This window comes from Anabrus simplex, chromosome 7 (genome assembly GCF_040414725.1).
Source record: "Anabrus simplex isolate iqAnaSimp1 chromosome 7, ASM4041472v1, whole genome shotgun sequence".
Classification (NCBI taxonomy): domain Eukaryota; kingdom Metazoa; phylum Arthropoda; class Insecta; order Orthoptera; family Tettigoniidae; genus Anabrus; species Anabrus simplex.
In genome coordinates, this window is record NC_090271.1 from 239,400,383 (window position 1) to 239,424,281 (window position 23,899).

The window sequence follows — 23,899 nt, forward strand, 5'->3', positions numbered from 1 at the left end:
AGAGTAAAGGAATCGGACATAGAAGGTAAAAGAATTAGAATTAGACCAAGATAGCCATGGTTAGACTCGATTTCCCCCCCCCCCTGTGGACGGGGGCGGTAGTATGACACCCACAGTATTCCCTGCCTGTCGTAAGAGGTGAATAAAAGAACTCCAGAGGCTCTCAACTTGGGAGCGTGAGTTGACAACCACGCGGCTCAGGACAATCATCGCTTCCACTTACTTGTGCCAGGCTCCTCTCTTTCATCTATCCTGTCCGACCTCCCTTGGTCAACTCTTGTTCTTTTCCGACGCCGACGGTATTAGGTTTGCGAATCCTAGCGAGTCTTTCATTTTCACGCCTTTCGTGGCCCTTGTCTTTCCTTGGCCGACATCATTTTTCGGAGTGTCGCATCCCTACCATTTTTTCTCTCTGATGAGTGTTATATCGAGGACGTTTGCACTTCCTCTCACGATAATAATCACCACCACCACATCCGAGTAGATTTTGAATGGTTTACTGCTAAGAGGTATGGAACTCCACGAAGCCACAGTGTTAGTTACAAACAGAGGCTTGTCGTGGCGCTTATTTAATTCACAGAGGCTTCCAGACTGAACGTTGACGGACATAACACTGAAAATGTTTGTGATATTAACCGGCAGTACCGTACTTAGGTCTTACACTGCTGATATTTTAAGCGGTGAAATCTCCTCGGGTCATTACGCATTGACCACGGTAGCACGCATGGGCAAAGTTGCAAGCTGTGGACAATCAACTCGCGATTGGTTAGCGCTCGACTTACCTATTTCGAAACTATTGCATTTTGAATTTACTCCTAACTCGTTTGAATAGAACATTTTCTTCCACTATTCAAGATGGAGGTGTGTAATTGCAAATGACATTCGGAAATAAATAATACATAATGAACACACAACGACACAATTATTTCATATGTACCAATATTTCAACAAAGCTACCAAGACTATTATTGCATTAATAAGTCAAATTATCTTACATATTTCTTCCTTTGCTTCAGATGTATCTGAATATAACAATTATATCTATCTAATATACCACTGAATTGCTTGAATATTGTAACGAATTGAGTCAACATTTGAGCTTGTTAAAGCATGGGCTCGAGCCCGTCAACAAAACACAAACCAGGTAAAGAGTAGCGCTCAGAATCTGTCTGTATGCAGCATCTCGTCCTGGGCGGAAGACGCCCTTATCACCTTTAGCTAGACATACTGCGTCGGCGTTGGTGTTTTCCAACAGCTGAAGCAGCATGGGAATGCGCACTGCAGAGTATTCTTGAAGGCGTCTCTGAAGTCCCGATTGAAGTAAGCGTATATGAGGGGGTTGAGCGCCGAGTTGAAGTAACCTATCCAGAAGAGGACAGCCACCACCATGTCAGGACAGTAGCAGGCGTCGCCACACAGCGTCGTGATCACATACCTGAAACATGAACAAAAAAGGAAGCTTCGTTATATATTGCAACATAGATTAAACATGATTAAAGCAGCATTTAAGTACACTTATATTCTCCATCCTGTGTAGTAGAGGAAAATTATAGTAATCCACCAGCTGTAAAAATCATATAACCACATTTCAGTTGAGAATTGTAGTGTAGACACGGTATATTAGATAGTATCTTGCCTGCTGTATTCGCGTGTATCTTTGTGTGTGTATCTTTCGTGTGTATCTATTAGAGCATAGTAGGATAAAATAGTACTACTAATAATCTGTCTACAAATTTAGCTTTGTTCGTAATCTTTGGGTAGTTCTTGCGAATTTCAAACTTGCAATTTTCATTTCTGTTTGTGCTTAGTAATAACCAATAACATTATTGTAATTAGGATACGCCTGAACTTAGTTTAAAATTATGGTTGTGTGTATTGTAGTATCTTATTATAAATTAACGTGCGTATACTATTATTCTAAAATATTTGTGCAGTATAGTAGAAGTATCTCTGTTCCAAGAATTCTGTTGCGGTAATGAGGGTAGCCGTAACTGCAGTTTGGAATTGTGTAATTTGTGTATAAATTATTGATAATATTATTAGTGATACTAGTTTATAAACACAAAACAACACTGATTGTGCATGAATAATACACATATAAAGCATTTTTGAGATCCCAACTAAGTGTGTATATTCCTTTCAGTATTCTGTAATCAATGGCAGTTTTTATCCTCTTAGGATGTTGTACGATAAAAGTATAGTACGACTAAGTTGTATTGGAGTGTAGCTGTATATTAATTACCTTATTGCCGTGTGATCTTTGTGAACTATCCTAGACAATACTTCTTTCCTTTCATTTTTATTAATGCACAAAATAATTTATCTTATTTTCCCTTTTCTTTTCATTATTCAGTAAAGAATGTCTAAGAAGTGCAAGTGTAGGAACTGTGAGTGTGACCAAGTATTAAGGAGTATGAGGGGGATAGGGGGTTTGAGTTGTAGTGTTTGAGGGAGATAATTCGGATTCTCTCAGAGGACAGGAAGAGAAGTAGGCCTCCCTCAAACAATGTGCAGGATGCAGTAGGTGTAAAAGAGGGATGGGAAGGAAATGGGGAAATTGTAGAAGACAGGTGGTCTAATGTTTTAAGAAGGAGATTGCAGGCTAAAGGCTCCATTCAGGATCACAATGCAAGACATGTGTCTGTGAGAAATCGGTACGAGTCACTGCAGGTAGAGCAACCGAGGGAAGATGAGAAACACAGAACTATTGCTGAGAAGTGTGGAAGTAAGTGGAAGGGGAAAGGTAAGAAAGGGAATGTGGAGTAGAGGGTAGGAAAAGATAGGTAGAACAGGGTCATGGGAGTGATTAAAGGGTGGAGGAGTTTACAATAAGACACAAAAGTTAAAAACTAGAAAAGCCTGGAATTTATAAGATTTCTTGGGATATACTAAAAACAATTGGTTGGGATATAATACAATGCCTGAAGTACTTATTTGATTATTGTTGGCATGAAGGAACTATACCATATGAATATAGAGTTGCTATAGTAGCCTATGAATGTAAAGGAAAGGTTGATAGACTGAAAATTATAGGCCAGTCAGTTTGACATGCATCGCATATAAGCTTTGGGAAAGCATTTTTTCTGATTATATTGCACATGTTTGCGAAATTAATATCTGGTTCGATAGATAGCTTAACTTGTAGGATTTCGGCAAGATACAGCAGATATCTTGGGTTCAGACGGTCAAATGGACTGTATCGCGGCTGACCTGTCTAAGAAATTTGATGGGATGGATCATGGGAGACTATTGGCTAAAATGAGCGCAATTGGACTAGAAAAAAAGTGACTGGATCGTTGGCTATATTTCTAGAAAGCAGATCTCAGAGAATGAGAGTAGGCGAAGCTTTATCTGACGCTGTAATTATTAAGAGGGGAATTCCTCAAGACAGTATTATTGGACTTTTATATTTTCTTATATATATGTAAATGATATGAGTAAAGAAGTGGAATCAGAGATAAGACATTTTTGTGGTGATGTTATTCTGTATAAAGTAATAAATGTTACAAGTTTGTGAACATCTGCAAAATATCCTCGACAATGTTGTAAGATGGACAATACGCAATGGTATGATGATAAACGGGGTTAAAGGCAGGTTGTGGATTTTGCAAGTAGGAAAATTAGTCCTTTCAGTTTTAATTACTGCGTTGATGGGTTTTATGTTCCATATGGGAATCATTTTAAGTACCTAGGTGTATAAGGGAAGATCTTCATTGAGGTAATCACATAAATGGGATTGTAAATGAAAGGTACAGAACTTTGCACATGGTTTCGAGGTTGTTTAGGGGTTGAATTAAGGATGTGAGGGAGAGGGCATGTAAGTGTCTGGTAAGACCCCAACTAGAGTATAATACCTGAATTATTTGATTCAAGAATTGGAAAAATCCAAAAGAAAAGCAGCTCGATTTGTTCTGGGTGATTTCCGACAAAAGAGTAGCGTTACGAAAATGTTGCAAAGTTTGGGCTGGGAAGACTTGGGAGAAAGGAGATGAGCTGCTCGACTAAGTGGTACCTCGGAGCTGTCAGTGGAGAGATGGCGTAGAATGACCTGAATAGACTAATAAGTTTGAGAGGTGTCTTTAATAGTAGGAAAGATCACAATATGAAGATAAAGTTGGAATTCAAGAGGACAGATTGGGGCAAATGTTCGTCTGTAGGAAGGGGAGTTAGGTATTGGGATAACTTACCAAGGATGATATTCATTCTTTGAAATCATATAAGAAAAGGCTGGGAAAACAGCAGGTAGGGAATCTGCCACCTGGGCGACTGCCCTAAATGCAGATCAGTAGTGATTGATTGATGGAAGGAATTTTGAAGGGAATGTTTAAAGTCATTTTCCGTAATTAGTGTATTAATTTGTTTGAGATTGACTTTAATCCACCGTTGGTTTTCGCTTTATTTCTTAACACCGCTGGTCAGGAGTGAGTGGGGCGTTCATAGCTAATGTAAGTAGTATGCTTTTCTGGGGCCTTTATTATTATTATTATTATTATTATTATTATTATTATTATTATTATTATTATTATTATTATTATTATTATTATTTAAGGACCACGTCATTTCAACTGTCTCCTTTGAGCTTTAATGTTGGTCCAGTATTCCTTCATTCGTAGACTGTGTTCCTTCATTTGCTCTTTCGTTCATGCCTTTCCAGTTTTCAGCTTCGGCTTTAGTTGGAAACTCTAGTGTTCTTGGAGTTTTTTCTTAAGTGTGTCACGCTCTTGGATATCTTCAAATGAGATCCCAGTCTCCTGTAGATCTTTATGTACCTCACTGTACCATCCCCCCATTACCTTTTCCTCTTGAAGGAAAGTAAAATTGCTGTTGGTTTACCTTGTTGACTTCATTCGGGCTATGTGCCCATAAAAAGTAATTATTTTCTCCATATGCGAGTACAACTCCTGGTTGTGCCGTCTCCTAAACTCGCCGTTGTCTTTGACTGGACTTAGATTTTCCTCAAAATCTTCCTCCCCTTGGCCTCCAATTTCTCCAACATGCAATTTTGTGTTCATGGCGAGACATTCCGCTGCATATAGAGCCTCTGGCCGGATGACAGTGCAATAGTGTTTCATTTTTGCATTCAGAGTTATAGATCTCTTGAAAAACCGGAGTACTCGGAGGAAACCTGTCCGCCGCCTGATTCGTGGAGACAACGTGAAGCAGGAGAAAAAGAAGGTTATTTTTAAAAAGTGTCATAGAGTATTTTACCATTGAGTTTCTAATAATGAAGTAGAATATATCCCATTATTACAAACACCATTTTAAAGTACTATATGCCCATTTAAAATGTTTTTATTTGCTAGCCTACACTTGAACCACGCGCTTACATACAATTTTACATCACGTAAGTGGGAGTCAAAGACTACATCTTCTTCTTCTTCTTCTTCTTGCGTTACGGCATCTGTAGGACCATGGACAGCTCCTTCATGGATTGCATTTTCTTCTTCTCCTCCCAGAACCTCTTCATCCTTTCTCTTCTTCTCTCCCGCTCTTCTTCCGAGATATTCAGTATCCTCTTCTCTTGTCTACTCCACTGGTGACTCTCAATCCTTTTCCTGTATCCATCCCTATCATTGATCTCTGGCATATTAGTCGGTATGTACTTGCTTCTCCAATTATGCTTTTCTTCCGCCTTGATCCCCAATTCCGACCAATCTTTCCGGAGTTCAACTACCCACTTGGTTCCTGTCTTTCCTCGTGTCCTCGCTGTTGTTTCCCTTACTCTTTTCGTCATTCTATCCATATTCATCCTGATTACATGTCCCGCAAACCTTGCTCTTTTCAGTCTGATTTCTTCTGAGATTGTCCTCATGTTCCGGTATAGTTCCTCCCTGGGTCTCCTCATCTATCTCTCACTTCCTCTCTTAGGGCCTAGTATTTTCCTCAATATTTTTCTCTCCTCTTTCTCTAGTTGTTCCGCACCATTTATTCCTAGTGCTATTGTCTCAGCAGCATATAATACAGCATTTCTCACCGTTGCCTTGTAATGTCTAATCTTTGCGTCTGTAGATATATTTTTTTATTGTATATATCTCTGGTCATACAATCAAAGACTATATCATTTGGAACTATCATTTAGCGACATAAATTATTATTATGACGTGTATAATTGAAGTCTTGACATGGAAACGTATGTAAGTGGCAAATTTGTCAACAATCAGATTTTGCATGGACAACAGTCTATGTACCATGGCTAATGGCCTGGGAAGAGATGGATTTGCTGCGTACCTGCTTGTAGGTCGTACTGATACCGTAAGATGACATAGGATGGAACTGCACTGTTATTTGCATGGAGAAGGATGCAAATGCGATGTCGTGTTATCCGAAACAACGTTGTTGCACGTTCTGTGTTGCATTCTTTGTTTACCTTCATCACCGTTGCATTTTCTCTGGACTTGTGCAGAGTGGCATATAACGTGTATCTGGTGGTTAGGGGACACTATGATTCCACTGAACTGAACTTTCTGGTCTCCCGGTATTTTAATACACCTTGCGATCGCGACTTTGGCGTTATTGAGAAACGAAAACTGGTTTGCAAGGCCATAGTGCCTGAAGAAATTCAGGATGTAGTGAGAAGCACGACTTCAACATACATTTCGGGTGGTGACAATGGAAGAATCTGTTTTTTTTTTAACTTCCCCGGTGGAGCTGATGTATTTGTAAACACATCATTGCAGATCACTAACAAATCGTGGATCAAAGTAACAGTGATAGATTTACCAAAATTAAAACCGAGAAATCTTTCAATGAAATGGAAGAGTGGGAGGATCATGCTGTCTTCAAGGAGGGAAAATATGCAGAATCAGGAACATGGAGGCTTTCAGAAATGATATACAGGTAATATCCCTAAGTGATGTCAAGGGGGCTATGCTGGATTACATGGATGCATGATTTCTACAACAAAATATGTTCTTCCTAATTTTGTATTGTTCAGGGTAATACTAACCTTATTATGTTTAATATAAATTATTGATGATATTATTTGTGATACTAGTTTAAACACAAAACAACACTGATTGTGCTTGAATAATACACATATGAAGCATTTTTGAGATCCCAACTATGTCTTTCCTTTCTCCTGAAAAATTTACTTTTTGGCACTTACATCCTTTTCCGTGTCAAATTTTCAATTATTTTGCATTCAAAGTAACATTATATCTATGCATACAGAAAATATCGTTAATGATTAAATAAATGGATAGTATCTATTTATTTGATACCAATACGCAAACATTCGAATTTATAGAGAAATACAACAATAAAAATATAAACCAAAAATTTGGAAAACAAAATTGTGGGGGTTTAACTGAAAACCACGCGCTCATTACACAAATAATTATTTACGCAATCGACACGACAAGTGATCTACGTTATGAGTGAGGTGTTAACGTTCGAGCCTGACGGAATTTCGAAAAGAGTAAAGTAAACTTACCACGTTAGTGGCTGTTGCATACAATATTTTATTTCATACTCTGTTGAATTACCTTATTTTAAGTAAAATGAATTCAATTATACATGTTACTGTATAAGTAAGAAGAATGGCAAATCTTAGAATTTAACCGTAAAACTTAATATTAACCACAACGTGCCCAAAATGCACGAATCAGTTATGCATTCGACTTACGTCCATATGCCCACGTATCCACGTACTACAGATAGTTATTCTTGGTTACGACTGAATGACAGACGTACACTCCGTGCAACTACTTTGATGTATCAAGTGCTTTCTGAAAACACTCCTTCTTACCTATCCACCAGATTTCTCTACCTTAGTTCACTATACCTGTTCAATATCCGGTCAGGCTGTTCGCTAGAAATTCCTGTACATCGAACCTCAACCTACAATAGACCGTTCACGATCACCGCCACAAGTTGGTGGAATTAACTCCCCAATGACATCAGGAAAGCTAAATCTAAGACAAAATTTAAAATCCTCTGCCAGCGTCATCTTATAAGCACTTCCAGTCTTTCTTGATTGTGAATGAGATGCATGAATGAGAGTGAAAATGGTTGTTTATTGTAACGTGTTCCAGTTTATACTTTTATACTTTACTTACTTCAGTTTGTGATCCTTTAGTTAGTTCACTTTATACTTTAGGTTGTAAAGCTTTAGTGTGTTCAATTTGGGTCATTTCAGTTTTTATACTGTTACCATGTATTAAAATGTAAATTGTTGAAATTATTACATGTGGGACTGATGACCTTCGATGTCAGGCCCCTTAAAACAACAAACATCATCAATTATTACATTGTAAAATTGAAAAAATATTATTGTAAATTAGTACTAATTTATATACATGAAGTGGTTAAATATAAGAAAGGGCCGGGAGCCCTAACTTGGCCACAATAAGGTTGCTTTAATAATAATAATAATAATAGTCCGAAATTTCTTTTGATATGCATATATTTCGTACTTTTACCAAGAGACGTTGCTAAAAGCTGCATCAAAGAATCCCATCTCGGTCGTGCAGAATCAGACACTTCTTTGTTGGCAATTTTATGTTCTCACTCCGCTCACCGCTGTGGAGCTTCAGTCTGTGTCGAGTATCGTGCGTGCATGTACGGTCATCTTAGCGACTCGTATTAGCAATGTTTATTTATTTCATACCACCAACAGAGATGTTTCTCCAATTACACGTGGCTTAGTCACTATACATTAATTATTAAAAATAACAAATGTCAAAAAGAACTTTATATCTAAAAATAAAAATATACAACACTATTAATAAGTAAAGTAGCAAACGTAATTTACAGCACATTAATACTTTTTCAAGTTCGAAGTGGACTTATGACCTAAAATGATATCTAAAAATGAATAAAATAAAAGTAAAAATGCAGAAACATAAAATAAATTAAGAATTAGTATCTACAAAAGAAGTAACTAATCTTTTTTCGTTTTTTGCTAGTTGCATCGACACAGATAGGTCTTATGGCGACGATGGGACAGGAAAGGGCTTGGAGTGGGAATGAAGCGGCCGTGGCTTTAATTAAGGTACAGCTCCAGCATTTGCCTGGTGTGAAAATGGGAAACTACGGAAAACCATCTTCAGGGCTTTCGACAGTGGGGTTCAAACCCACTATCTCCTGAATACTAGATACTGGCTGTACTTAAGCGACTGTAGCTATAGAGCTCGGTAACTCTAATCTTAAACTGACACCAGTTAAAGCAACTGACATATAAAAAGAAAATCATGGAAAGGAAGGCTTGAAATACAGTATATATGTTTTTGGTAAGAGATGAGTTGTGGCAATCAGTATGAACAGCACATTAAATCTTTAGTAAAAAATGGACACTAATAACGGCAATATATTTGCAGTATTCCCTTCATTTTATTTATCTATGTTTAAATTATATAAATTTAAATAAAATAAAACACTTTAATGACACACAAACTAACCAAGAAATAAGTATAAATATAGTACATATATACACCTATAGGATATACCTTTAGAAATGGTGCTTTAACTGAACTCAAAGTGCCCAGCATAGTGCGACCATTACTTTAACTGTATGCCTTCTTCAATAATTTTACATACTAATTGTATCTAACAGCAAAGTCTAAATCAAGATCAGGAGATTTATGATCTGTGACGTTGTATGTAGTGCACATTCTGAACAGTGGTGAGCTATAAAATTCTGTTTTAGAAATCGGAAGAAACAAGAGATGTCGGTGTCTTAAACTTTCTTTCCTGATTTTGAACGAGAATTGTTGTAGAAAGTAACTGTTATCGGCCACATTATTGATAAATCTATTGAGGTATTTTTGATCATTTATTATACTTCTATTTAATAATGTTGTTTCTTGTACAGCTTTGCATCAGTATGAGTAATGTTATGCGTAACAGATTTTATGAACTTTTAAGTGAATCAGTGAAAAAGAAGAAGGACAGCAATATTTTATGTATCTACTCAGCAATATAATATTCTGTTAAGTGAAGTAAAAAATGGCAGAGACCGTTGCCAATGAAAAATCTGTTCACTTCAGACGTTTGAAAAGATATGATGTTCTCAACATCAGAGGTGAAGGGAAACTCGTAGCACCAGTGTCTGCGGGAAAGAAGAAATTCGTTATTACGTTTGTTTCGATGAACTGTTTAACGTAATACAGGAAATCCACATTGCTACAGGACATGGCGGCCCACCTCGGATGATTATGCAACTGAATCGTAAGTACAGAATGTGACTGTTGAATCAGTCGTTACTGATTTGACATTATGTGAACCATGTCAGAAAGAGCAAAAAACATTGGAAAAGGGTGTTATACTGAAACCTATCATTCACAGTGAAATTAATTCAGATTAACTTAACCGACTCAATAGGCAAACCCAGAGAATAATTCAAAGTTCATACTTGTATACCAGTATCCTTTGACAAAATTTGTTATCCTCCGAGCACTAACTTCTAAAACAGGCCTGATGAAGTAGCATTTCATCTTTTGGATATTTTCACCACCTTTGGTGCACCAAGTATCCTTCATTCTGATAATGGTAGAGAGTTACGTAACCGAGTCATCCAAAGTTTAAATGGGACGTGAAATGATTTAAAAATTGTCCATGGGAAGTCAAGGCACAGTCATTCTCAGGAATCAGTCGAAAGAGCAAATCAAGACATTGAAAATATGTTATAAACGTGGATGGAAACAAATAAAACTTCAAAAATGTTCTGACGGGTTAAAGTTTGTGAAGGTATGAAAATTAGGGCTTTTCATGAAGGGATCATATGTTCACCATATGAAGCCATGTTTGGTGTTCCAATGAAAATGGGCATTGCCAGCTCAGTTGTTCCTCGTGATTTAATGAAAAAATTTAAACACTGAAGAAGATTTGGATACAATGTTAAACACTACAACGAGTAATTCACAAGAAAGGGAAGATGACGGTCAAGGAATTGATTCCAGTGAATCAAATACTGGAACAGAAGGAACTCAAGTAGAAAGTGTGGTTGCAGCAGATGAAGAAGCATCAGAGACACAGGATTTGATGACAGTTAACATCGAGACATCGTCACCAACTGATGGTGGTGACGAGACGCTGAGAACTTCCAACAGTGCTAACATTTTATTATTATTTTCTTAGAATTAGCTTTGTCCGCCTCTGTAGTGTAGTGGTTAGCGTGATTAGCTGCCACCCCCGGAGGCCCGGGTTCGATTCCCGGCTCTGCTACGAAATTTGAAAAGTGGTAGGAGGGCCGGAACAGGGGTCCACTCAGCCTCGGGAGGTCAACTGAGTAGAGGGGGGTTCGATTCCCACCTGGAAGTGGTTTTCCGTGGTTTCCCACTTCTCCTCCAGGCAAATGCCGGGATGGTACCTAATTTAAGGCCATGGCCGCATCCTTCCCTCTTCCTTGTCTATCCCTTCCAATCTTCCCATTCCCCCGCAAGGCCGCTGTTCAGAATAGCAGGTGAGGCCGCCTGGGCGAGGTACTGGTCATCCTCAAATTGTATCCCCGACCCAGAGTCTGTAGCCCAAGGACACTGCCCTTGAGGCGGTAGAGGTGGAATCCCTCGCTGAGTCTCGAGGGAAAACCGACCCTGGAGGATAAACAGATAAAGAAGAAGAACTGGCTTTACGTCGCACCGATACAGGTAGGTCTTATGGCGACGATGTGATAGAAAAAGGGCTAGGAGAGGCAAGGATGCGTCCGTGGCCTCACTTAATGTACAGCCCAGCAATTGCCCTGTGTGAAAATCGGAAACAACGGAAAACCATCTTCAGAGCTGCCGACAGTGGGGTTCTAACCCACTGTCTCCCAGATGCAAGGTCACAACTGCGTGCCTCTAACTGTACGATCAACTCGCCCGGTAACAGTGTTAATAAACTGAAGCGGATCCGAGAGGCTGCCAGAGAAGTTCTTCAATTGCAAGGAAAGAAAATGAAAGAAGACTCATGCAACAAAATTCCAAAACCTTCAGTTGGACAGACTGTGGGAATTAATGTACCGGATGTAGACCGGGCAAAATTTGATGCAAAATCAATAAAAGCAGTGGTGATAAATATTCAGGATGATGAATTTTATCAACTTAGTACCAAATCTGGCAAACTGAAGTCATCGTACACTAGGAACTAATTTACATTGTGTAAAGAAAATTTTATCAGCGTCGAAAAAGTAGGCAGAGACGAATTTAGTGTACGAGAAGTGGTTGCCAAACTGTCTTGCGTTGTTGGACATGTGTTCAAAAAAGTGCAATTGTTTAAAAAAGTGTTCAAGTAAAAAATGCTTGTGCAAATCGTCTTCCATGTTGTGTAATTCTAAATTCCACAACAATCAACCTTGTTGTAACAACAATTAACACTCCTTGGATGGTATGTTACTTCGCGTGACTTGTTGATGATCGCACTCGTTATATAGCCATGATGCGGACCGTACAGAGAACAGGACTGGACGATTAAGTTTATTATTTACTTCGGGCATGAAGTGCTCCCGCAGAAGAGAATTCTTTCAGGCGAAATTTCATTTTGTACATAAGACTCCCTCTCTCTTTTCGTTTCTGAGCAAGTAAAAACCACTCTACCGTGAAAGAAAGGGTATAATGCAGGTCTGGTGAATTTTAATCGAAATTGAGAGTAAATATGTTCGACTTTTTTTTTATTTTGCACTGTGAAGAGACTTCTTCGCATTGTTATAATCATACAGTATTAAGCTCCACGCAAGGCTCTGCAAGTAAAATCAATTCAACATCTTCACTAAAGAACAGTAATCCCCCTTTGCGTGAAGGCGGTAGAATAACATCCACGGTATCCCCTGCCTGTCGTGAGAGGCGACTAGAGGGGACCCCAGGGTCTCATAACTTGGGAGTGTGGATTGGTAACCACGGAGCCCTTGGCTGACTCGTGGCATTGCTTCCACTTACTTGTGCCTGGCTCCTCACTTTCACCTATCGTGTTCGACCTCCCTTGGTAAACTTCTCTACATTTCCAACCCCGACGGTATTAGGTTTATGAAGTCCGGGGAGTCTTCCATTTTCACGCCGTTCGTTGTCTTTCTTTTGCTGATACCTTCATTTTTCAAATTTTCGGACCTCTTCCATTCTGCCTCTGATAAATATTATCAGAGGATGTTTGCCCAGTTGTACGTCTTATTAAAACAACAATCACCAGGCGAGTTGGCCGTGCAGTTAGGGGCGCGAGCTGTGATCTTGCATCCGGGAGATAGTGGGTTCGAACCCCACTGTTGGCAGCTCTGAAGGTGGTTTTCCGTGGTTTCCCATTCTCACGCCAGGCAAATGCTGGGGTTGTACATTAATTAAGGCTACGGCCGCTCCCTTCCCATTCCTAGCCCTTTCCTATCCCATCGTCGCCATAAGACCTATCTGTGTCGGTGCGACGTAAAGCAACTTGCCAAAAAGAATAATGCAAATACACTGACGAACAATAAACACGATGAAATAAATATGATGTCAGGAATAATTCGAAGTACCAAATGTTTCCAGGGAAGCTAACTAATGAATTTCATTTCCAATGTATGAACATTTCCATTTATGTAACCTAGCCTGAATTCATATGTGTTTGTTGGTATGGTAATTGTATTCACATGAATTGCAGTTTCACGTGGAATACGGATGTAGTTATAATGTAGTTATGAGGGCTTATGTGGAACAATGCATTAACTCACATTAGCGCTCGTAGTTGTAGGAAATGGCAACACATACTGTATATTGTCCAGAATTCGACTAGCGCCCACCATGGTTAATGTCAAAGATGGTGTTACTCAGTCCGTAACTTTTGCAGTTCATTGGAATTTCAGACATTTTTTGGTTTGTTGAAAAATGTCCTTACCGAATGTAGTATACGGGTTTAAGTGAAACAATGCATTGACTCACATTAGCGCGCGTAGTGGCAGAGAAATGCAAATTGCTAGTCTAATCGACCGGATAACGGTTATTAAGAAAAAGATTGAAATTTTAGGAATAAATAAAGAATATGTTCTCATACCTTATTATATTTTGAATGGAAACTTACAACCTGTTTTCCAGTCTTTGACCGGCTCAGGAATGTAATGAATGAACCACAGATTCATTTCCAAAACTGACGTCATGCTTCACCTCTGTTAGTACAATGGGGTCTCCACTCCCAAAGCGATTTATTAATGACTGACAAATGCCATGAAATGATAATGGAGAGTGTTGCTGGAATGAAAGATGACATGGAAAACCAGAGTACCCGGAGACAAACCTGTCCCGCGTCCGCTTTGTCCAACACAAATCTCACATGGAGTGACCGGGATTTGAACCACGGAATCCAGCGGTGAGAGGCCGATACGTTGCCGTCTGAACCATGGAGGCTTCCTTATTATATATTATTTACCTAAAATTCGTAGTTCATGTCCTAGGATGTTTTCATGGGCTAGGACTATGGAATTTTGTTTTACTTTTTCATGCGCATGCTTGTTTGCTTGCTTAATCTGTTTACGCTCCAGGGTTGGTATTTCCCTCGGACTCAGCGAGGGATCCCACCTCTACCGACTCAAGGGCAGTGTCCTGGAGCTTCAGACTCTGGATCGAGGATACATCTGGGGAGGATGACCAGTACCTCGCCCAGGCGACCTTACCTGCTATGCTGAACAGGGGCCTTGCGGGGGGATGGGAAGATTGGAAGGGATAGACAAGGAAGTGGAAAGGAAGCGGCCGTGGCCTAAAGTTAGGTACCATCCCGGTATTTGCCTGGAGGAGAAGTGGGAAACCATGGAAAACCACTTCCAGAATGGCTGAGGTGGGAATCGAACCCACCTCTACTCAGTTGACCTCCCGAGGCTGAGTGGACCCGTGTTCCAGCCCCCTACCACTTTTCAAATTTCGTGGCATCGAACCCGGGCCTCCGGGGGGTGGCAGCTAATCACACTAACCACTACACTACAGAGGCGGACACTTTTTTCATGTACAGTGAAAAATAAGGCAAATATCAGTAGAGGCTGTCTACAAGTTTAAGTACAAAACCTGATAACTAAATGGAGAACTGGCAACGTTTTAAACGTCTTGTACATTTCTTTGAAGGTTTTAAAATATTAAACTGATACTTGGTTTCTACACCAATAGGAAGGGATCCAATGTAAAAAGAATGGAACTGCGCAGGGCCAGAGAGAACTAGAATAGGAGTACATTACGGCAAGTCCCTGACACGGAGGGGATGTCAACTGAAGTCCCTCAGAATTTCAACAACAATATCAGGAGTGGAGGCAAATATAATCATGTACATGCCACGTGACAGTTTCGCCAAGGACGGTACAGCAGTTATTCCTTATATAAGCTCACCGGACAAGAAATTAATCACCCCTGGACAAATCATTACACGCATCATTTAATACCATCTAACTTCGCTTCTGGACTTGATAACCGCCTGGATTCGGTTAGGAAGTGAGTCCACTAGGTTGTGAAGATACGTCGCATCCAGACTAAGCCACTCCCTGAGTATTCGATAACGCAATTACACCAAACTGCGGGCATGCTGCTGTTGGCGTTTTACATGCTGTTCCAACATGTTCCAAAGATTTTCAATGGGATTCAAGTCAGGTGGTTTTGCAAGCCAATCGAGATGTAATAGGGTGAGGGAGTGTTCATAAAACCAGTCACATATGCATCCAGCCCGATGAACTTTGCTGTTGGCATCTTGAAAAATCAGGGTATCAATAGTATACTCATCGTGCACATTTTGACTGAAAGGCAACATCTGATCATCCCAATTTTTTAAATGAACATGCTGGTTCATGTTAGTGGTCGCCTCAGTGAGCGGACCCAATTCATGATACGAAAAACACCCGCAAAACCCACCTCCGGCTTGAACCTGACCTTACACACATCCGGAATTAAATTCTTCATTTGACCTTTGGTGCACTCAACGTTGTGCGTCATTGGAATACAGGCAAAAACGTGACTCGTCAGACCAAATAAAATTCCGCCAGTCAGTTACTGTCCATTTTCGATGATTTCTAGCTCATTGAAGGTATGCAGCTTTATGTGCATTTCTGAGCAATAGCCTCTTGCGAAGTGACCTACTCCAAATGTTCATTGCATGCAGTTCCAGTCGCAATGCTCCCTCGCTAACAGGATGGGTTGAACCATTATTCACTGACTGCAGCAATTCCTGTCGGGTTTGGAAGTGTTTTTGATTTATAAACCGTGACACATAGCTCCGGTTCCTCTCAGTCAGGATCTTTTTCCGACCACAATTCTGACGTCGTGTTTCGTGGCCACGGGTAGTACACCACTGCTTGTAGACACGTTGAACACTCCACTACGAAACACTAATAAATCCAGCAACTACACGCACTGTAAGGCCATGAACACCATTGCTCCTTTTTGCCACTCTCTTACATCCTTACATTTTCCCATGTTGACGCACACTGTCCGCTTGAAACACCAGTGTCTCACTGATCGCTACTGTCTTATGCTCACGCAAAAGTTGAGCATGGGCACTGCCTTCGTGAAGTACAGGCCGTATTGTAGCAAGCGCGGGAAAGCAATCAGCTGATCGTTAGGGGGGGAAGTTTAGCACGTGAGTTAGCTGAGTTACATGTGCATTCGTCGCTGTTTTATTGACATTTTTAACGTTGGCCGCATGTTTACTCAGATATATATCAGACTGAGTCGTTTTCGACTGCATTATTAATGAAAAGTCTTCAATTAGTGAAGAAAACATGGTGTTAGCGTGTGTTCGTGTGAGGCTATATGTTAAGAATATCGCTATGCAGTGTTTTAATTTTGTAGTTTATTTGTGTATTGTTATATCCATAATGTAAAATGAGTTGAGTTAGTTCATTCAGCGTTTTGTTATCAACCACGATGTGTGTATAATTGAATTAAGGTTATCAGAGAGAGAAATCATCATGCTAAGAGTTGCTGTGTGCCTGGCTGCAAAGCCAAAATTAAATAAGGAGAGTACACTACAGTATCTGTGTTTCCTTCTGATGAAGAAAGGGTATAGAAGAAGGCTATTCCTAGGGAGAAATTAATAGTTAATCACCACAAAACTTTCCTGAAGACTAAATCCTGAGGGAAATAAGCGTGTCTCGTCCTGATGGTGAGTTAACATTTCTTATTATGTCAAAAACATGAGTAGCATCAGATATATTTTTATGGAATCAGACTTACGGCTTATTTGAATTCTGTGTATTTGAAAATTCAAGTCCAATTTATTCATTTTAACATTTTAGGAAGAAATGTATTGTGAAATAACCCTGCTGAGATTTTCCTATCAGATTTCGTATCATAGGCAATGGAACAGCGTTATTCCATGAAAATAATTGTATAGGCATTATTTGCTGTTTAAAATCTACATTTTACCGGGCGAGTTAGCCGTGCGCGTAGAGGCGCGCGGTTGTGAGCTTGCATCCGGGAGATAGTAGGTTCGAATCCCACTATCGGCAGCCCTGAAGATGGTTTTCCGTGGTTTCCCATTTTCACACCAGGCAAATGCTGGGGCTGTACCTTAATTAAGGCCACGGCCGCTTCCTTCCAACTCCTAGGCCTTTCCTATCCCATCGTCGCCATAAGACCTATCTGTGTCGGTGCGACGTAAAGCCCCTAGCAAAAAAAAAAATCTACATTTTTTTAAACAACAACTTAATTTCATGACAGTGACAGTAAATGTTTTGTTGTTGTTGGGGTTGGCTTACTCGTAATCTTTCTTGCAGGTACTGAATTGGTGGTACGAAAATAATTTACATTTTTAGTATATTGTATTGGTAATTGTTTGTTTGTTTTCTATCAGTGTGTATGATGTAGAACGTTACGGGAAAGGATATGCATTGTATGTTAGAACTAATACATATTTATGAATAGTTTTTGGTTTTATAAGGTGTTAACAGTTTCTTAACTAAATAAACGAGTGTGTTATTCAAGCGGAGCAGATGCGTATTGCCTCCATTTCCCACCCAAAGCGTGACGTCATCAGAGCTACAGTATGGCCTGTGTATCACGAAGGCCTTGGCACGGGACTCGTTCGCTGCGCCATCTGACAGGCTTAGCGATCCATCTATGCGTGCACACTAGGGCTACTAATTTTTTGGTCCAGTGAACTTACATGGAGTTTGGCAATACACCTTATTGGTTATAAACAGATAATGAATAATGGCCAAAACCTTTAAGCCATTTTTTAGTGGGGCGCAACACACCTTCAGCCTGGAAGTCAGGTAGTTTATTCTTTTCTAATAATTCTCTGCGCCGCTGTGAACCTATTCCTGTTTTCAAGAGTATGGTGAAGATCTGCAGTTAAAATTCGGTTTAGATGTTTGAACTAATAGTACCGTACGACTGGACCACATAGCCTACTGTATTCCTACTCTAGGGATAAACTTAAAACATACGAGGGCAATCCCAGAAATAAGGTCTCCTATTTTTTTATAAATACAGAACTCTGTTCATGTGGCTGTTGGTCACGATATTGTGAAGAGTTTTTCCCGCGCTAGCATATAAACACGTACACGCCGCGTTGAGGCACTCAGTCTTGGCTTGGCAGCCGTTGAGAATCGAGCTCCCGTTGGATGTTACCGCCAAGTGCATGGATGTCAAAACTGTTCGTAAGTGGTGCAGAGAGTTTGCAGCCGGTCGAACCTAAATTCACGACGAACAAAGGAGCGGGAGACCGTCAATTTCCGTGGAGACAGTCGTGAAGGTTAAGCAAATCATGAAGGAAAATCGGCGGATCACCCTGGGTGATCTCTGCATTTTGGTTCCTGAGGTTTCCCAAAGCGTCTCTCACAGAATTTTAACGGAAAAGTTGAAATACCGGAAGGTGTGCGCAAGATGGGCGCCAGCACCGACGACGAGGTGAAAGATGAGGTTCAAAACTTCTTGAACAGCATGGTGGGGAGCTGGTAGGACATGGGCATACATAAACTGTCACAGCGTCTTACAAAAATGCATCGACCGAAATGATAAAGTAGAAAAATAGCTAAATGTTCAAGCTGTAAAATAATGTAAACCATTGTAGAAATCAACAGGTCTACGTATTTATTAAAAAAATAGGAGACCTTATTTTTGGGATTACCTTCGTACATTAGTTTGACAGGCATTGAGGCAGGACAGAGATCACAAACAATCCAGCTATACTGCTAATAATAAGAGTTGGTGTCTGACAGGTAAGGTTGGAGGGAGGAGCACTGCACGTGCCATTTCACGATGTTGCCACATTCCAGCATTCCTTTCTACATAATCTTACCCCTCGCTTCCAGCTCACTTGTTCCCTCCTTCATTCTGACCGCTGTGATCTGTTGTAGACTACCTGGCCAGGCGGTGTCGTCCCATTTGCGATCACTCTTGTACAAACAATCAGGATCTTATCAGTGACAGTGACAGGTTTGGCAACTCCCAGCAAGACGAGCTGCCCTGAAGTGTTATCTCTATGGCAACCGCAGTCGCCCCACCCTCGTTTCCATGGCAACCACACAGCCACTCCCGTTATCCCGCCTCGGCAGGCAGTAAACGGACCTCCCTCTAAGAAATGTCAGACGCCAACTCTTATTATTAGCAGTATAGTTTTCTTTACCCTGCACTCCCTTAAAGTTTACGGGATAGCTTTCCATTAAATACGAGGAAGCTGTTAGTATACTGTGAAATTTACTGCTTCGACTGTGGTAACTGTTTAACGGCCTAAAAGGCGGATCTAGTGCTAAACGACGGCGAGCTAATAACTCTTTCGTCTGTTTTATTCTAACCAGTTGTACTAACCATTAATGACAAGAGTGGGCATCCACGGTGTCAGCAGAAGGAGAAATATGGCGTTTCACGTTTCGCGATTCTTAATATTCCTACGCAACTGTATAGTATTCAAATAATATATAGTCTACTGTACAAACAGGCTATCCTTCAATGTACACACCGATTTCCGAAACATTCTGTCGGGTTTTCTTCGTGATGTCGTTACATACAATAACAAACTAACACACAGAGAGAAAGGCAGACCGGATTTTAACTAATTCTATTTTCCACTACGCGAGAGGAAAACAAAATATTAGGTACTGTATAAATGTGAGCTGTACTGACAATATTGTAGATATGTCTAGGTTTTTCCGTTTATTACCTCGCCAAGAACGCTGTTATAGTTGTGTTTAGTGGGACTGATATTTCCAAAATATACAAAACATTCTCTGTACAAGTGACATATATATTTCAGAGAAGATCTAAAACTAATGTCGTTCCAGTTTACCTTCCCAGGGTGGAAATGTTTTCCTTGTTAAGTTTTTCCAATCGACTGTACAGAAAGTTTGCGGGAATTTACTTACACTTTCACCTCACACCTGGAATTCCATTTGGCTATTTTGCGGGACATATCTTGTTGGAACGTATATTTTGTAACTGTTAGGATCTTCAGTCTTCCGAAATTAACTTTGAGTAAATTAAATACAATTTATAAACTACATGAAAGAGAAAAAATACAATAATAGTAATACACCTGAAAAAAAAAAGGAATCAGCATAGTTAAGTTTGTCTAACTTAATGTTTTGATGACCATTTTAAAGCGGCAGGTTCATCCTTTTTCGCCCTTTAATGACTTAGCCGTATAAACGTTGCCCGGGGGCCATGACCTAGATGTGCAAGGACCGGAATCAAGTCACGACCCCCTGGGGGTGGGGGTGGTAGAATAACACCCACAGTATACCCTGCCTGTCGTAAGAGGTGACTAAAAGGGGCATCAGTGGCTCTGAACTTTGGAGCGTGGGTTGGTGACCAATGGGCCTTTAGCTAAGTCCTGGCATTGCTTCCAATTACTTGCGCCAGGCTCCTCACTTTCATCTATCCTGTTCGACCTCTCTTGGTCAACTCTTGTTCTTTTCAGACCCCGACGCCGTTAGGTTTGCGAGGGCTAGGGAGTCATTCATTTTCACGCCCTTTGTGGCCCTTGTGTTCCTTTGGCTGATATCTTCATTTTTCGAAGTGTCGGACCCCTTCCATTTTTCTCTCTGATTAGTGTTATATAGAGGATGGTTGCCTAGTTGTACTTCCTCTTAAAACAATAATCACCACCACCACCACCACCACCACCAGGTCAGGGATTTATCTCTCAACCTGAGGGCTGGTTCGAGGTTCACTCAGCCTACGTGATTAGAATTGAGGAGCTATCTGACGGTGAGATGGCGGTCCCGGTCTCGAAGTGTTGATTCCCTTCCATTTTTTCCGTCTGATTAGTGTTTATTAGAGGATGGCTGCCTAGTAGTACTTTCTCTTTAAGCAATAATCACCACCACCAAGCAAGTCACGTTATACTGTTACCATATCTTTTGTCTTTCAGGTAGTTCATACACGTTATTTACTCAAATTTAGTTTCGGCAGGCTGAGGAGCCTAACATTTATAAATTAACGGAGTCGAAACTGAAAAGAGATGGCCTCATATATTACAAAAAACTTTGAAATGTGTTCAAAGACATAGTACCTATTGTTAAATCAATCAATCACTGATCTGCATTTAGGGCAGTCACACAGGGGGCAGATTCCCTATCTGTTGTTTTCCTAGCCTTTTCTTAAATGATTTCAAAGAAATTGGAAATTTATTGAACACCTCCCTTGGTAAGTTACTCCAATCCCTAACTTCCCTTCCTATAATTTAAGTCAATTTCATTACATTTACATATTGTGACCGTACCGGCACAATTAGTATTTATTTCAAGTGATATGCTTGGTAAGGAGGCTGGCAGCAAGCTTTCTTTGTGTGGATGCTGGGGGTATCGTCAGGTTGTGCAATACGAAGCCCGCCAGAGAGGCGCCTTCACCCGCCCACTGGGTGGCTTAAGGAATCCCCGAGCTAGGCACACGTCATAGAAGAAGCAGGAGAAGAACACTATTTAGCGACTCCATATTGGAAAACATCTGCAAGCGTACAGCGATGCCAGAGCGATCGGGCTAAATTTAATGCATTTTTGGCGTAAATAAGGCTTGATTAACAAAACTGCACCGGTTAGAGGAGTGTGCTGAATTTTGGTGGAATTATAAAGTCAAGAGTTCTGATAGAAAATACTCTCCAAGCGAAAGGCGTTGGTAAACAAGTTATATAAGACCCGTAGCGTACGGACGCCATGGCTGAAACCAGATGCTTTTGGGGATTCCCTATTTCCCCTCCAAGATGATAAATTAATTACGGCAGATCCGCCGAACATATCAAATTCCGCATGGCATAGCGTACTTGTGCATATCCGAGTCACACAGTCTAGCGTATTGCTAATTTCGACAGGCTGGTTTATCCAGGAGCAGTCAAAATAAGAGTGGGGATGAAGTCACTAAACCGCCCCTACCACCGGGGCTAGTATAAGTTTTTTGCAGTTCCAGGGAACTGGAGTAGTCGTTGAGGAGCTTTCGACGGGAAACGACGGTCGCTTCGCTATCGGATTACCGCTCCTTGGTATACTCTGTGAACAAAGCGGCAGGGAAAATCTTTCAGTTTTTTTTTCTTTTTGTGATTATAATTTGTGATAGGCAACAGACGAGTACGGTAATGAGATATACTTAAGATATCGGTTGCAAAGTAGACTAAGACTTCGTGAAAGATGAAGTAGGATTTTGCATAACAACTACTTGATAGTACGTAGAATTTCTCGAGCAGAACAAAGAACTGTATAAAATCACGCTGTTTCTGAACAGAGCGTAGGTCAGATTACTAACTGATTAACAATCTAGTGAGGAGTGTTCCTTAACTATTAGACCATACAGAAGATAGGGATAGAAAATTCTGCATCATACGAATGCAGGGAACGCCCGGTTTAACAGTGTAATAGACTAGCTGAAAGTAGCCGATATATTCATCTCCTTGTAACTGGCAGTGGGTAGACAAAGAAGTAATAGGAGTGAACGGTAACACGTGTGCAAGAAATTGATAAATTGTGTGAATTACAATCTAGTTTCAGTGATCCGTGTGTTACTAAAATGGATTACGCAAGACAAGATATGGAACTTCTGAACTCCAGGACTACAGGATCCAGCGCCATGGAGTAATCCAACATGGGCAGGCCTCCGGATCCTCCGGGCAGGGCCGAAGACGTCAACTGTTGAGTACCAAGTTATGTTTCTTTCCAATGCTAGTATTTCCCTTTGTAAATAATAGTCATGAAGTATAGGGTTAAAATAACATATAAATAGGTTTAATCCGCCCAAGAATGGTCGGGAATCCTTTTATTCATTTTTGTTTCAATTAATTAATTAGATATGGGAAGGGAGTGATCCTGTGTTAGTGTATGGAATAGGGGACCCCTTTTAGTGGATATATTTGCATGTTATTATAATTTGTTTATTTAGTGCTGAGAAGGAATTGAGGGGGGAAAAGGAGTAGAATGATATGTAGATTAATAATGTAGATCTCATCTGAGCAAGTGCCTAAGTTACGTAGGGATTAGCGAGGTGACAGAGTCATCGACAAGTGCCCGTATGAAAGGAAAAACTTGGGCTAGAATCAGCACTATGTTCGTAAAGTCAGAAATAGCATGTAGTTGCATGGTAATATAAGTTTTGGCTGTAACTGGTGATGTTCAAGGAATGACGTGCCGAGGTTTGAACCCCTGTCCTCCACTACACTATTGAAGTTAGATGTAGAAGGTCTGTTAGTGGTTTGGAAGGATTTAATAATTTAAATTAATTTGAATTTTATTATTATTATTATTATTATTATTATTATTATTATTATTATTATTATTTTCTTAATGTAACTTGAGCAGTGTGTTTATACTATACATTACAAGCAAAAGGTTAGAAGATTCTTATTATTATTATTATTATTATTATTATTATTATTATTATTATTATTATTATTATTAGTATTGTTATTATTTTACCTAAGGTGCTTTGATTGATGATTTCGACCGATAGATAGGGTAGTATCTGATAGGTACACACACTCGCCTCAGAGGCGGAGAAATAGGAGTATTGCTATGGTCAGGGGCTAACGGATGGTGCACTTTGGAAGGAGAGAAGATACGAGTCGA

General features: G+C 40.1%; 1 protein-coding gene across 1 annotated transcript in view; it reads right to left on the reverse strand.

Moving 5' to 3' along the window:
- Positions 1-951: 951 nt before the first annotated feature.
- Positions 952-23,899, reverse strand: part of LOC136877079 (octopamine receptor beta-2R) — a 316,256-nt gene continuing 293,308 nt past the window's right edge. The window contains exon 3 of the mRNA XM_067150896.2: positions 952-1,435. Within this exon, the coding sequence (XP_067006997.1) occupies positions 1,219-1,435 (217 nt within the window). The 3' untranslated portion in view covers positions 952-1,218. The remainder of the gene's footprint in view (positions 1,436-23,899) is intronic.